The sequence below is a fragment of the Hirundo rustica genome, chromosome 1 (assembly GCF_015227805.2).
Source record: "Hirundo rustica isolate bHirRus1 chromosome 1, bHirRus1.pri.v3, whole genome shotgun sequence".
NCBI lineage: Eukaryota > Metazoa > Chordata > Aves > Passeriformes > Hirundinidae > Hirundo > Hirundo rustica.
This window is the reverse complement of record NC_053450.1, coordinates 77,567,272-77,583,899: the sequence shown is the minus strand read 5'-3', so window position 1 is coordinate 77,583,899 and position 16,628 is coordinate 77,567,272. Positions and strand designations below refer to the sequence as shown.

The following is a 16,628-nucleotide window of genomic DNA, read 5'->3' as shown; positions in this document are numbered from 1 at the left end:
ACAGTAATAATAAAAATCTTATCTTTTTCTTTATAATTATTAATTAAGTCAAATATAAACAAAAATTTATATGGTTGACATGTATCAGAAACAAAAATACTCTTTTTCAGATTTGTCAAACAGGAAAATCTAGCTTTTGGGTCATTTTAAGAGATATGTGATCTATTAATTAGAAATTACCTTTTGTTAGAAAACACCTTGTGTCTTATTCCTTGGGGTAAGAGTTCCAATTCATCAGTTCTTCTATTAAGTAGCTATTTAAAGAGTTACATGGGCAAACACTGTTATTTTGGCAATGTTATTTTGGGTCAGAAATGTTATAAATTAGATTAATTACTTAATAATATAACAATTTAATATTTTTTTAATTTATTGATATTATCCAGCAGTTTTATTGTCTAATGGCATCTGGACTTGTGTTTTATATATGTGTATATATATATATAAATATATATATGACACAAACAACTGAAAACAACTTAGCTCCACCTTGCCTTTAAAGAAGGGTTATGCCCAGCCTTTGCTCTTGCTTGAACAAGCTAATCCTGATCTTCTGTTTGTTTGTTTGTTTTCTTTCCCTTACAGGAGTCATCAGGACTGCCTTGCACAACATGGACAGGGAAGCCAGAGAGCATTATTCCGTTGTCATTCAAGCCAAAGATATGGCTGGGCAGGTCGGAGGGCTGTCAGGGTCAACAACAGTAAATATCACACTCACAGATGTCAACGACAATCCACCCAGGTTTCCTCAGAGTATGTACAATTTCAACATATAACTGATTTGAAAATCACATTGATTTTCAGTGAAAGGAAACTAAGAAGCTATTAGCGAAATCCAGTTAGTAGTCAGATTCACGGGGGAAAGGCAGTTTGGAAAGCATTTGGATTCCCTAATATTTTTTAATTTTCCAGTGTTTCCAGATAAAGCACAGAGATGGCAAAACTAAAATACTAAAACCAGCAAAAATTTCTTTCAGTCTAACCATTGAATAATATTGAGATCGTCTACAAAAGTACACTGTTCTCCTATGTGGGTTATTCTCCAGCCCTTTTTCAAATGCATTTTTCAATAACTGTGTGATTTTGATCTCACAAGTAAACTATGATGTTCCTATGGTAGATAACAACAAAAGGCTATTCATTAGAATATTTAATACATGCCTTTGGCTGCTTTCACATGCATCCTTCAAATTTTTTTCTTCTGTTTTCTCTATATCCAACTAAATTTTTAAGATAAATTGTTAAATTTCAGATGGTCAAAATCTAGGATATTTCTCACTATTGTTGAGCAATGGTGGAGTCTGACTTTATCATAGTTAAATGAGTTGTTGATGTTGATTTCAAACTATATTATCACATGAATATATCAAGGGTAAATACCAGAATAGAATATCTTAATGTGACCACTAGTTGGAAGTTAATTTCTATCCAGCTCATTGGGTACACGTTGATCTGACACAGTAGCTGGGATCTAGTAGGAATTCTGAATTCAGTCAACAATTTATTTAAAAATCTTCTGGAACATGAATGCATTTTCTCTGCATATTGGCTCAAGGCCAACAAGAATACTGTAATCTGGTCTCAAACATTGTTTGAGCTGTTGTGGAACATAATGGGCTGATACCTATAGGTACATCCACCAGGAAATGCCTTAAGCTGTTTCAATTAAAAGATTTATAAACAATAGTATAGATCACAAGGCTCCAAGGAAAAACAAAGCTCCCTGGAAATACACATTATATAAAATTTGGCCAAACAATAAGTAAGTTTAGAAAGGGTGTTGTAGAAATGAGTATCTTCTCTGTGCCTCACAATGACAGCTTTTGAAACACACCCTTAAATAAAATACTTTTGGTTTTATGTTCCACAAATTTTTCATTGCATCCATCATTCTATTTAATGCTTCATAAATATTGGAAAGGGAAAAGTTAAGGCTTATGTATGAACAAGTGATAAATTAAAAAGAATGTGCTAAGTTTCCTGCAAATTCAATGGATGCAGGAATGGATCCCTACCGGGATCCCTACCCTAATGGATCCCTACCCTATCAGGTTTCAAGAACTGGCCTCTTTTATTTTGAATGGAAGTGTTTAGATAGCAAACTGATTGGCAGGCAGAAATGTACATTAGCATATGCAGTTATCTGTATTAATATTTTTTTCAGAAATAAAATGAATATGAAATGTTCATGTTACAATTTATATGTTTTAAGGGATTCTAATATCATTGAAAATGACAAAAGATTTCACATTTAATGAAAAAAAAATATTATGGCAGAATAAAATTGTATTTTAATATTTTTTTTCTTTTTAACATAAAATGTTATTTCTGGAACAAGTCTTGTAGAATACAAACATTTGCTTTCTTTCCTTACAGAAGAGTCCTATACACAGTTGAGTGACATTTCTTTACTTCTTTTCAAGAACTGTATTTTAAACCCCTTGCAAAAGAGCAGTACCTACATCTTAGTAATAGAAATGAAAATACAGTTTATCTAAAAGAGGTTGCTTTACCATCATGAACTATATACATGAGTCTTACACTAAAAGAAATAACTTTTGTTCATTTTTACTCTGTTTCCTTTGTGTGCCATGATTTTCAGTTAAATTTCTCTTCAATTTCCTTATTAGACGGAATGCTAAATGAGACTTACTGAGGCTTGTCACATTCAGAATTGAATTCAAGGGAAGTGCTAACCAAAACTGCCTATATCGAGTGTATAACCCTTGGGACAGGCTGAGCCTCAGCTAAACCACTTTTGGTTAGTTTCCTTTTCTCCATTACCATGCTTGTGAGTTTTGAATCTGATTCTAACTGTATGAGTACCTTACTTGAGAACATGCTGGGAAGTACATCTGATTGATGCTGTTACTATTTGTTTTATTTTAAAAATATACTTTGTTGAATATATTTAAAAGATTATATCTTTCTGGCTTTGGTAGATCAGTGTTCATTAGACATGTAAAGAGCAGTAAAATATGCAGGATTTTTCCCCTTAAATAAACACTTTAAACCCCAATTTAAAACTTAGAAATAAAGGGTGTAAATATATCTACTTGAAAGGGTTTATTGTGTTTCTCTCTCCATTCTAAATACAGCTGACTTTCTTTCAAAGGAAGCCCTAAGAGAAGAGCAACAGTTTTCCCAAAAAAAAAAAAAAAAAAAAAATTAAAAAATATATATATATATAAAAATCTAGGAGGAATAATATGAAACAGCACTGCGTAATTTTGTCAGTCTAATTTCTGGTATAGGAAACATTGCTGAAAAATTCTGATTACAATGTAGTAGTATGTCTCAAAAGTAGGAAATGGGGTTGTGAATTCGGCAGGAGAATAGCCTGAAACCTCACATATTTTTTGCTTATCTATTACTTCTTGTGTGTCTTGTATAATACTGATTTCTTTTTCCTCATCATCATAAATTTCCTTTCTTCCGAGAGACATGTAATTAATGAACTATCTATTCAATGTAAGCTGACAGACAGTGCTCTGCCTGGGAAGATTTTTGCATCTCTCAGTTCTTGTTAGTTTTACCACTGATGGATCCATGTGGTCGATGACTGAGGGCCCTAATTTCATAGTCATAAATTTATTTCATAATTTTATAGAAAATATTCTATCTTCTAATGGCATTGTCATCAGCCTTGAGTTACATCAGAATATTCTGTATACTTTTCTTTCATTAATTCTTTCTGGTGTTGCTTAAGATGAATAAATTCTCTGTGTTTTGCTTAGTTCAGTGTGAGGAGATTCTGATAGTATCAAGATCATCACACTAGGCAGAGACTTCTATTGAGATGCTCTGTACTTCAGGTGCTAATGATTACATTCTGTCCAGGGTCTAGACTCTGGTGTTTGATACATCTAGCTCTGTTTCTTAGAATAAAGCAGAATTTAAATACAACTCATGACTTAAAATACTTCTTATAAAGCTCGATTTTTGAGGCTTGATAGTTTCATGGCAATAGTAAACATAACATGAAATTATGTATATGCACAATTAGTTTGGTCTCTCTTTTTACAATATCATTGTATGAAAAGTGCACAGCCATGTTTAAATAGGAATATGATATGAAGATTCTCCTGTACTGAAAAAGTAATCTCACATCCCAGAAACAGACAAAAACGCTGTTCAGTGCTGGTAAGGTATCCGCTATCTGGCCTTGTTAATATAACTCATTAGCTAACTAAGTGTAAAAGTATCTGCTACTCATTTTGTTTTGAAATTGATACTCCAGGTGTGCTCCTTTCTGAATCCCCCGTTCCATGTAGCATAACCAGCTCTCATGATTTCCTGTCATGAGAACTGTCATGATTTCCTGTCAGCATCCTCTCACTCCCCACTGCCATGTGCTGCAGACTCTCCTGTCCTACCTGGTGACTGTTCCAAGGCTATCTGCCTTCTCTTTTCCACTTGGCTCCTGCAAAATGTGATGAGGGAAGCAAAATTTTCTCTGTTTTTTAGCAGGTCTTTCTCTTTTTTTCATCCAGTAACTGCTAAGAGGCTTATAGAATCATAATGTGGTTTAGGTCTCTGCCCTTCTGTTAGATTTGCCTGATATTGGACAAGGGCTAAAAATTACTAGTGACTATTAAATTAAAAGGATTGCAAAAGTTTTGTGTCCTCAGGAAGCTCAGATTTTAAATAAACAAGATAAAGATAACTGATTTCTCGTAAGATGACTGACTTCTGATCAACTGTACCTTTTTAAATTAGATTTTTTGCATATGTAGTATAATCTAGATCCTGTTCACTGTGCCATTTATGGGCTTGAGAAGTGGGGCCATATGAACCCAATGTAGCTCAAGAAGTCCAAGTGCAAGGTCTGCACCTGGGTCAGGGCAATCCCAGGCATGAAAACAGACTAGAAGAATCCAGTGAGAGCGCCCTGAGGAGAAGGACATGGAGGCTCTGGTGGGTGAAAAGTTGGACTTGAACAGTCAATGGACACTTTCAGCCCAGAAAGCCAACTGCATCCTACATCAAAGGAGTTGCACCAGGTTGAGTGAGGTGGTTGTCCCTCTCTGCCCTTGGAGGGCCCCACTTGGAGTGCTGTGTCCAGGTCAGGAGTCCTCAGTACAAGAAAGATGTGGACCTGATAGAGTGGGTCCAGAGGAGGGCCATGAAGGTGATCAGAGGTCTGGAACTCTTCACTGATGAAGACAATCTGAAAGAGTTCAGGTTGTCAACCTGGAAAAGAGAAAGCTCTAAAGAGACCTCATTGCAGCCTTTCAGCACATAAAAAAGACATAAAAAAGATGGAGAACAACTTTTTACAAGAGCAGATAATGATATCAGGAGGGACATTTTTAAACAGAGAGTAAGTTTAGACTGGGTATCAGGAGGGCACTGGCACAGGATGTCCATTGAAGCTTTGGATGTCCCATCCCTGGAAGTGTTCAAGACCAGGCTGGATGGGGCCCTGAGCATTCTGGTGTAGTGAAAAGTGACCCTGTCCATGGTAGACGAGTTAAAACCGGATTGTCTTTAATGTGCCTTCCAAACCAAGCCATTCTATTGTGTCTATAATTCTACACGTTGATCCAGCAAGGATCCAGCAAGGATCCAGTATCCAGGGAATATTAGGAAAATTTTCAGTCCAGAAATTATTCTACTTTTAAAGGTTTCTTATTTATTCGGATATTTTTCATTATAATTAGACTAATATCTTTTCCTTATTTCATGCTCATCATTTCCCATCTGTGTGACTATTACATTTTGATGTAATAGTTGCACAATATAGTTGTGGTGCTGAAAAGTATTTTTCTTCTCACATATTCTTAGAAGTAGATATATGTAAAATTGATTGAGATTTCAAAGTGCATGCTCAGGTTTCAAAGTCAGTGCTCAAGATTTCAAAGTGGATGCCTAGTGAGTCACACTTCCTCTGTGTGTACAGTTGGTGTTTGGTATACTGGTTCACTATACTGATTTTCTGCCTTCACAGAGAATTATCAAAAGGCCCCTGACTTTTTTTTTTTTTCTTTTTTTTTTTCTTTTCTTTTTTTTTTTTTTTTAAATGGCTTATGTGTTACATAAGAAACAGAATGAGGGGCCAAACTACTTCTGTCAGTTTTTAGAAACTTCCTCCTTACTGTGGCAGCCAAGAGTAAAGGTAACAGGGGAAAGCTGCTGTTGTGTGCCCATGTTACCTGGTGAAGATGTTAGTTTTAAATAGAGAACAGAGAATGTTGGGCGTTGGTTCTCTAGAAGTATTTAGAATCACGTTCTTAGCAAGGCTGCTGCACAAGGACAAGAAGCTGTTCTAGAAAGCAGTAAAAGAGGCAAGCCTTGCTGGTCTGAGTGATTTTCTGAAATTTCTCTCATATTGTATCTTTGAAATGTGCTAGAATTAATCATTCATCTATGGGATGCCTTGGACGTATGAGAAACACATTACTTGAGATGTGTTCATTAGGTTCAAAAGGGAGTTAGGATGAGACTTAGGAAAGAAGAGTATATATACCTTTGAGTATGTGTGTGTGTGTGCTTCCATAGACTGGAAAATGATATCTAAAGTGGTTTTTTTGTTGTTGTTGTTCTGTTTTTTTTTGTTGTGTGGGTTTTTTTTTTTTTTTTTTTGGTGACAGGAATGGTATGTTCTAATATTTGCACTATATTTGAAGTTAAAGCTACCAAATTGTTCCATAAATCACTGAAATCTGACATGAGTTATTTAATGCCATTTGATCACATAGGAAATCTCACGATGTTTTGTTCACTGAGCAGAATAACTGTGATTTCTATAATCTGTTTTTACTGTGAAATTTGATTAAATAATTTTGATACTTATCAAGAGTATTGAATATCTTATTGTAAAACACTTATTTTATGAAAATTCATGACAATAAAATTTGGTGACAGAATTGTTTATGGAATTCAAATATTACAGAAAATTTGATGGGGGAAAAATATATTTATGTCAGAGTCAGATTAAATACTTGTAATAAATATGTGGTCTACATGCTGAGTCTTAGCACCACCTAGGTGCATCAACTTCACTCATAACAGTACCATGGAGTCTTATTTCATTTTATTGAATGCTGTCCATAAGGATTTTTGTGTACCAGATCCATTATGAATTACATATATCATACATATCAAAATACTTCAAAACACTCTAGACAGAAAAGAAAGAAAAAAAAAGTGCAGGTTTTTGTTGGTTTGTTTTTGTTTTTCTGTGGATTTCTGAATAAGACTATAATGGTTTTGGGAATGAGGGAGTGTTGTTTGTTTTTCTCTCAGAGTGGAGAATTGGGAACAGGGGCACTCCATTTTGAGAAGTGTACTTTGGAAAGCCTTAATTTTCATGTCCTTTATGAATTTAAATCCCAGTGTGATCACAATCCTAGCTGTACTAGAACCAGGGAAAAGCAAGCATACAAACAATGAAACAAACACAGTCCAAATGGAGTTTAACCCTTTTATAGCTGTTGCTATTACCCTCTGCTTTACCCAAGACCTGATGCAGCCATGGTCCCCCTTTAAATGGCATAAAATACGCTGAACAGAGCACATCCTCTAGAGACTGCTACAGATCACACCCAACAATTAAGTTCCTCATTAGTGATTACTATGGAGTGCATATGTTGCTCTTCCCATGCCATTTGCTTAGAAAAGATGTATTTGAGGGTTCAATACCTACAGGAAAGTAGCGAATCTGTAAATCCAGGAGAAACCCAGTTTTCTTTAAGCTCTGCTTTTACCTGTAAGTGGTAAAAACATCACAATTTTTACAAGAAGCCACAATACTTTTGTTCTCCAAGATCAAAAGTTTAATATTCTGAAGTCAGAAAGTTTTCAATAACTTTTAATTATTGTCTCTAAAGGCAAAATGTAATGGAACATAAACTCATCACTGATTAAAATCTTAATCACGATCATAACTCCTGTGTTCCACTGAGATGTAAAAAGCAGGGGCATTGGGATGTACAAGTCTTGTTTCAGTCAAAGGAGTCTCTTCCATCAAAGAATGTTGGATTGCTTTGTTGTTTTTTGGGGTGGTTTTTTTTTGTTTTGGGTTTTTTTTGTTTTTTATGTTTTTTTTTGTTTGTTTGTTTTGTTTTGTTTTTTTGTGTTTTTTTTTTTTTTCTCTAAATTGATGCAAGGTTTCTATGTTCTTCAAATTTTCAAGGCAAGCTAAAGTATGAAAGATTTGAGTTCTGAAGGTTTTTGACTGTCATATTTGCAAATAAGAACCAACTTTGCTTATGATTCAAATACATTTAGAAAGGGCAATAGCAATGGGGGTTTTGGCAGGAAAGAAGAGTAAGCCAAACATAACTCTTAAAAATTTCTTAGTTTAGTTTTATGAAAGAGATGTTGGCATCAAAAAGGAATATTCAGATAAAAATTAGTAGATATAAAATGGCCTGAACTTCCACAATCATAAAAGTTTCTGTACTCATGATGATGATGGATTAAAATTTGATTTATTATATTAAAAATAAGTATAGTAAAGGAACATATGACATATATCCAAGACATACTGGGACAAGTAGGTTTCTCAAAAGACTGCAGTCTCAAAAGAGAAATCCAGAATAATCTATTACATGTAATGAAAACAAGAAGATCTGTGAATGAAGAATAGCTTTCACAAAGAAAGCCACCAAGAAAGATTGAGCATAGTCCACAGTTGAAGTTCCACTTTAGTTTTATCAAAGATGGCAAGCAGTAAAACATGAGACATATCTTTATAAATTACAGTGTCATAGGTTCATGTGAGACTTGGAACAAAAAATCTTACCCAAAGCCCAGCTTAAAGCAGGTTCAGTTAGATCAAGTTACTAAGAATCTTGTCTAGTAAAGCCTTGAAACATCATTTTCAGGTCCTTTTCTGCAAAATTTCTTTACAACTGTCTGCCCAGCATGTACTGATGAATGTCATTATTTCTCCCCTGGTGCAGTCCCCAAATGTCATGAGGGGTTTTTTAGCACATTTCTGCAGCATGTCCAGGTCCCTTTGAGCAGCAGCCCTGACCTCCAATGTAATAAACACGTTTTCCCAAGTTGGTATTCGGTATTATGTCTCTTCTCTTCTTATAAAAGTAAGTAAAAATTATCAACAGAATAGAATAGATTAATAAATACAATAATTTCAATAATAAGCTTATTGATTTTCATTAAATACTGTTGTACTTTTTTGAGAGGTTCAGACAGAGAAATTACTTTTCTGAGAGTAAGACACTATATTGGAGGTTGACTGTAGGCTAATTGAAATGAAAGTATAGTGTTCTAAAGATAAATAAATTATTTCTGTACTATAATGACAGGTAAGACATATAGTTTATTGAAAGACAAAGATCATATGCATGAATTTGGAAAATGTTTCAATTAGCATAGATTAAAATCATGCAAAGTGATATCCTATTAGTACATTACCCGAGAAATAGTATTAATTTCCTCATATCATAAGCTAAGGGAATGCATGTGAGTGAATGTGATAAAAGCTGAGAACTGAATCAGCTAAGATTCTTGATCTGTAAGAAACAGGCCAGGTCCTCTAGAAAAAAATGAAACCATTCCTAAAAGATTTCTGCTCCACAACAGCTCCTGGAAGTCTGCAATGCTGGAAACAAGAATAATCTGTGCAACATGGTCAAATTTGGTGGAAAATTTTTGATATAGACTGATCATACATGATCCTCAGGGCTCCTATCTTCCCAGTCAATTGTTTTAGAGGGTTGAGACAGACTCATGGTTTGCAATACTGAACTCTAAATTCACAGTATAAACATCCCATGTTTTATGGTGTCCTATCAAATTTCTTTATACAATGCCCAAGGAAACATTCATAGAATCAGGAATCACAGATTATGCTGAGTTTAAAGGGACCCATCTGAGTTACTAAATCCCGATGGAGAACACCCAAGGAGTCAGAGCATGTAGCTGAGAGCATTGTCCAAATCCATCTTGAACTCAGACAAGCTTGGTGTTGTGACCCCTTCTCTGTGAAGTATGTTTCAGCACTCAGTTGAGCCTTTCATCAGTTCCTCTTGACTAGCAATTAAGTTTACAACGATTTAGTGTTTAACATTTCCAATTTCACCTCTAGTCTAAAAAAATGTCTTTAATATAGTTTATCCTTCCTGTTGCTGAACTTTATCTTCTTACATGTTTGGGTTTTTTAGATAGTATTTTTTGTATTTATCTATTTGGCTCATGCCTGTGTGAGATATTGTAAGACTGTCTCTATGAAGCAGTGGTTAAATACTTGTTGGGAGATATTTCTGACCTTATAACCTGAGAGTTTTTATTTTTTCAACAGCTTTCTTTCAATTCTATTGACATTTTTTTAACATTTCAGTTCTACAAAAACTGACATAATTCATGAGTCATTTCAAATATTTGTTTTGCTTGAAGTTTTAGTATTTCAGAGCCTTTGAAGCAGATATCAGTAAAACAATTTTCTGAAACAGATGGCTAACACTTGGAGTGTGATTATAAAGCAGAGCATAGTGTCATGTAGACAGATATATTTGAACAAGCTCAACTATTTGAAAGTCTCCAATTAGATCACCCTATCATATGAGTCCAGTTCCTTAAGTGACTTGATTATATAACATATTCGTAATGGCTTTAACCTTTTCCATTTTGGAAGAGAAAAAGTGTCAAAACCCATTTTTTGCATTTATTTTAACACCAAGTAAATTTTGAAATTAATCTCATCCCATTACTATAATTTTATGTATGAAAGAAAGAAACCAGCAATACAAAAGCGTTAGTTGACATAATCTGTAAGCACAAAACATTGCAGGGCATTTATTTGGAAATATGTGTAGGTGGCTTTTAAATGCATATCAAAGAATTGCATCAAAATATTAACTATGAGTTTTAATTGAATTAAGTAATTGTCCTGGTACATCAGTGTTGGTATTTTATTTTTACATGTTAAGTTGTCATTTTTCTCTTGCTCTGCTGGAAATTTCTTATTTTCCTTAAGATTTCCAAAATGAATAATGACTTTGTATTCCTATGAAACCTCTCTTTTCCTTTAGACTAACAAAGATTAGTGCAGTTGTCCATCCTTATCGCACCACTAGTTGTTTACTATGGGCCAGTATGAAAAAAGTAATTCAAAACAACAAATAGGTTTAGGAACTGTTGTCCAAGGAATTAGATTTATAATTTAATCTTCTGTTTTCTAGTAGGTGTCTGTAAAGGTAGCTATATTTTAGTGATTATATCTATTCCCTTTTCAATTGCAGCTTCTGTCAGTTGATAATTTCTTCAATCCATCCAACCAGTAGTGGGTTACTGCCTCACCTCAGGTTTAATCTCTGAATTCAATTTAAAATTTGCCTTTCTTTTTCTACATGCTTACTAAGGGCACCTTTGCTGTCATGCTACCTGCTTTAAACTTAGCAAACCATAACAACATATTAAATTCTATGTGTTCGCTTACAAGTCTGCTGATCCACTGTCCTGCCACTCAGTTTTGTGCTCTTGCACTCACTGCCACAGAATGCCTCCAAGGAACATAAAAAGAACCTGGTAGAATTTCAGCAGATATACAATGACAGAAGTTACTTTTCTTTTTTTTACTGTGTCGGTGGTTGGACTGTGATGTAAACTCTGCAGACTGTTAGGGAGACATTTGGATTGGGTTTTTTTAAGTGGGAAATTAATATGTTGTTGATACGTGAATTATTATTTCAGTTCTGGTAGTTTTCATCATCCTTGCTGTAATATAAGGTTGGCATTTTTGGACAAATCTTTAAGCTGTTTTTCTGGACTTGTTGCAGACTGAGGTTTACATCATTGCATTATATCTCTTTGCCACTTTTGTTTCCTGATGGCATCTTGTCCACAAGAAAATTTTGTACCTTTTAAAAAAATTTCTTACAAAAGCATAGAGACAGCTAAGAATATTATGCTTCAAAAATTTTCCCTTATTATTAAGCTAACATATTAGAGAAACACTGAAAGGAGGTCATAGTTGCAAAGAAAATTTTTTCTGGGCATAAATGTGTAATACTTCTTTGTACTCATTATGTTGATTTTCCTTTACTGTGCATAGAAGTTAAAATTTTTGTCAAAAGTGTAAATTATTAAGATTTATTACACTTTTGTTTAGTAAAAATTACATGCTGAAAATATGATGTTATAAAAATAATCCGATTTTGGGAAAAAAAGCAACAGATCTTTCAGTTCAAAATTACTCACTTGACTATGCATTTAATTGTGAATATATTAAATATATATATTTGGTTATGGGAATATAAACTTTTAAAAAGACTGGTATGAAGTAATTTCTGTATTATGTGATGTACAGCAATAGCTCTGAAAACTAAAATCCTACATTAGGTAATTTGCATTTTGAATAGGGAATGAAGACATCCCAAGTAAAATAAAATTTGTTTTTTAATTCTTTCAGGGATCTAAATAAATTCATAGGTTTATTTGTCACTCTACAAAATATGTAAATACTCTTCCATTGACTCTGACATCTATCAAACAGATAACCGTTCTCTAATTTAGTTTGACTAGAAAATGTCCAAGCTATTATGTTGGGTTTTTCCCCCTCAGAACATTATCAGCTGTATGTTCCTGAGTCGGCTCAAGTTGGATCAGCAGTTGGCAAAATAAAAGCAAATGATGCAGACACTGGTTCAAATGCAGACATGAAGTACACAATTATTAATGGCGATGGCTCTGGGGTATTCTCCATCTCTACTGACAAAGAAACAAGGGAAGGAATTCTCTCTCTGAAGAAGGTAAGCCATAGAAGATGTAAAATTTGGGTGAAAATTCTGCCTTTGTCCTCAACCTGATTGAATCTTGTCATAGAAAGTTTATCCATGGTAATGAATGAATGTGTAATTCAGTTTTCATAGAATGTTATTCTTTGATTTACTTTCCAGATGGTATCTAAATGATCCAGTTTTGTGCTAAAGATTTAAAATGTTACTGGTAAAGCTATCACAGAGTTATCATTTGTATGTATAGATATTGTCAGTCTCAAAGATCCATCCACAAAGGGTTGATTAAAAATTGTCACAAAGTATTTCCACTTTACCTCCCTTTCCTTTTTTGAGTAAGAAAGTGGAGGAAACCCAAACAAAATACCTCAGTAAAAGCCATTTTTCCCTGGATCCTTCAAAAAAAGAATGGCCATCATGATCCCCCTTTGTCATGATTTTCAGAGAAATATATTCGTATTTTCCTGACTTCAAGTCAGCAAGTATCATTCAGGCTTCCCAGAAAAAGTGTCTAACAGACCATGTCTCTTCCATTTTGTATAATGAGACTGGAAATGTTCATGAAACAGATAGTTATTTCTCATAAAATTCTGTAACTCTTTTAGGAATTACAGTTAGCTTAATATGACATTTCCTTTTGGGAGTCTCATATTAGAAACTCAAAGTGCAGAATAATGCACAGCAACACTTTCCAGTTAGCCCTGTAACTGGTCACTTGAGCTGCATTTGGCATGAAAATCATGTTAGCCAGTGAATACATACTGAAGTTATGTGGGTTATTGTCATGGAAAGACTTTTTTCATTGGGGAAAAAAGAAACATGAACAAAAATTCTGTTTAATTAATCTAAAATGTAAATGCTTTGCTTTCTTTCTGGGGAAGACTTAATGATCTTCAGTGTTATGATAATTTTAAGTAAATACAAATATGATTTGCATATCTAGAGACGCAAGACAAGTCTGTCTCTCACCTTATAGCTACAGCTGATGATTGAGATGTTATAGGAAGTAAAAAAAGCAAATGAAAGCAAAAAAAGAAAAAAAAAAAAAAGAAAAAATCTACTCTAGCTACATTTGAAGTGTCAGCTTTTTCTGATTATCTGAATAGATGATCCCCTTTAAAAATGTTATTGTTTGATCAGAGAACTAGAGAAAATAAAGATTCTGTGTTACTACAAGACTTTTTGTCATTCCTCCTGTGTTTTCTGAGAGAAATAATTCTTTCTGTACAAGTTAATTCATTCATTGTCACTCTAAACTGGGTTTTCCAAAAAGAAATCAAAGATACAAGTTGCAGTCCTATTTTAAGCCTGTTTACTCTTAGAATATACATGCTGCAGAGAAATGGAAATCACTATTCAATATTTTGCTGCTCATAACAAAAAAACATAAATTAATGAACATATGAAGTGGAATTTACTAAGCCTATATTTTTTTGTGAATTGACTTGAGTAGCATACTTAGCTGGTCTTTCTTAAGTAGTGATAGATTGACCAGTCTATGGTAAACTCCCATAAAGCCTTTAAAACCTTTTATTTTTACATTAAGGAAAGGGAAACAGAGATTGTGAGGGTCGGAAAAGCCTTATAATTTTAGAGTTCAAAGAATGAATTAATTGTCCGTAAGTACAAAGAGGAAAAATCAAAGAAATATATTAAGTGTATATAAATCTTGACCAGTTTTTCTTACACATCATCAGTCAAATTTATTGTGGATTTCATCTACAAAAGGCATACTGACTGTGACAAGCCATATATTGAGTTCCCTGTATGTCTTGCCTAACGCACTACTTTGCCACTCCTTGGGGTGACAGGGAATACCAGTTTCAGCTTGGATGAGGAGTTTTTGTTAGATAGACTGTCATGTCCACACAGAATGATTCTGGTATCAGTGGAATTCATCCATGCCATAATAAATAAAAATTCTGTTTCTAAAAAAAAAAAAAAAAAAAAAAAAAAAAAAGTCCCACACATATGCAACTTCTTTTAATGATATGAGTGTTTTAAGACTGTTGGAAGTAGACTACAACTGTAGCCTTTCCTTCATTCACTAGAAGGATCACCTGGTTGTAAAAGTTCCTGTCTCTTACAGTGAGTGTTTTCCTGCAAGAATGAGCTTTTATTCAGTCAAGGATAAAAGAGATGCCCAAAAGAATTTTAATGTCCTCATTGCTGTCTATGAAACTTTTTTATTAAAGATGTGAATTTATTTTAATTTAGGATGCATCAGTCTCTTATCTTTTTCAGGATTTAGGATTTACTGATTAAAACCGTGACAAAACGTGACAAAATCCAGACACTACATTTTCATGAAAGTAAAATCCAAGGCTCATTCTAAACTCTAGGTTATTTCTAAAACTAGTATCTTTTCCAATATTCTGTTCTAGAGAAAAATTGAAACCATCCTGCTTCATTTATATCCTGCTACATACAAGGTATGGCAGTAGCTGCCAGAATATCAAAGAATATCATCCCTTTCCAGTATCATGAAAAAATGTTTAAGTTAAACAGAAAAGATGTTGCTAACAGGCTAAACTGAAGAACAGAATGGCTCTGAGATTTTTTTTTTTTTTTCTGCCAACAGCCACTCAACTATGAAAAGAAGAAATCATATACACTTAATATAGAAGGAGCAAATACTCACCTTGATTTTCGATTTTCGCACTTGGGACCATTCAAAGACGTAACAATGCTGAAGATCATCGTTGGTGACGTGGATGAACCCCCGCTCTTCACTATGCCTTCCTATGTCATGGAAGTTTATGAAAATGCAAAGATTGGGACACCTGTTGGCACAGTAACGGCCCATGATCCTGATGCTGCAAACAGTTTAGTGAGGTATAGTTAATCCAAATTATGTGGATTAATTATTTGATCATGACATTGAATTTGACAAACTTAAGTGTTAATGAGATCTAGAATGTATGAAGACTGTTTATTTTTTGTACATAAAGGGAAACATAGGTCAGAACAGTGTCATGATCAGTTTGTAAAAATTAGATTTAGTAATATAACCTTCAGCCTTTATTTTGTTTGCACTGTATTTCCCATCACTGCTCTGAGCACAGGTCTGATTTTCCAGTGGTATCCTGTAAACCTGTTAAATATCATAACACTGCTTTACCCCAGTCTGTCAGAACTGTGCTGGCCCTCTGCACACTGGCTGCACTGTAGCTGTCCCAGGTGCTTGTGCAAGACAGCAACAGGTTTAGATACATCTTCCTTTTAGAGACAAGTAGGATCATTTTTGCAAAACTTTGTTTGAGGATGTATCCAATATTTTGTAATATGCTTCAGCTTCAGTAGAGTATCAAAAGAATCAAATATGTGAATCAAATAATGAATTTTGTGGAACAATAAATGAACTTTATGTGTCAAAGGTGGTAGAAGATTTTAAAAGTTTCCAAAAAATATCCACAAAAACATTTTTGATACTTTTCCTTTCCATGACCTAATGGTACAACCTTCATAGTAATCATATTATTATATCCTTGGAAAGCGGTTTTTCTCAAGCTAATTAAACATATTTAGTCTCCTGACTGAGTTGAAATCTGCTGGGTATGTGTAATAGTCTTGGCAAGATGAAACAATATTTTCAGAAAAATTAAAACATCAGGTTTTTATGCTTCTCTTGTGATAATTTTCTAAGATTCAAAATGTTTTGTGTCAGAGAATCAATAGATGCAATTTCTTAGTGGCAAGTTATTGCCTTTGAAAAATTTACATTATGGTATTTGGGCCTAAATCATAACATACATAACAAAATTTTGCTAAAAATAGCTGCCAAATGCCTGGAGCTCTAATACTATTATTCCGAAGCTGCTAACACAGTCAGACCACTACTGTCATGGAAGTTTGGAGTAGGAAGGGCAAGTGAAGACTAGTTGGTCCATAATTCAACTGTCTGTTGCCCATAACAGTTTTGTC

The 16,628-nt window shown here is 34.0% G+C and overlaps 1 protein-coding gene across 7 annotated transcripts in view; it reads left to right on the top strand.

Annotated features, from left to right (window-relative positions):
* CDH18 (cadherin 18) overlaps positions 1-16,628 on the top strand; it is a 530,347-nt gene that overhangs the window by 464,549 nt on the left and 49,170 nt on the right. For all 7 annotated transcript variants that reach the window (XR_009208059.1, XM_058421421.1, XM_058421423.1 and 4 more), the window contains 3 exons: positions 586-753; positions 12,532-12,719; positions 15,286-15,539. Coding sequence is in view for 6 of the 7 variants with exons in the window: in XM_058421421.1 (XP_058277404.1) it covers positions 586-753; positions 12,532-12,719; positions 15,286-15,539 (610 nt within the window). In the remaining variant the exon portion in view is untranslated. The remainder of the gene's footprint in view (positions 1-585; positions 754-12,531; positions 12,720-15,285; positions 15,540-16,628) is intronic.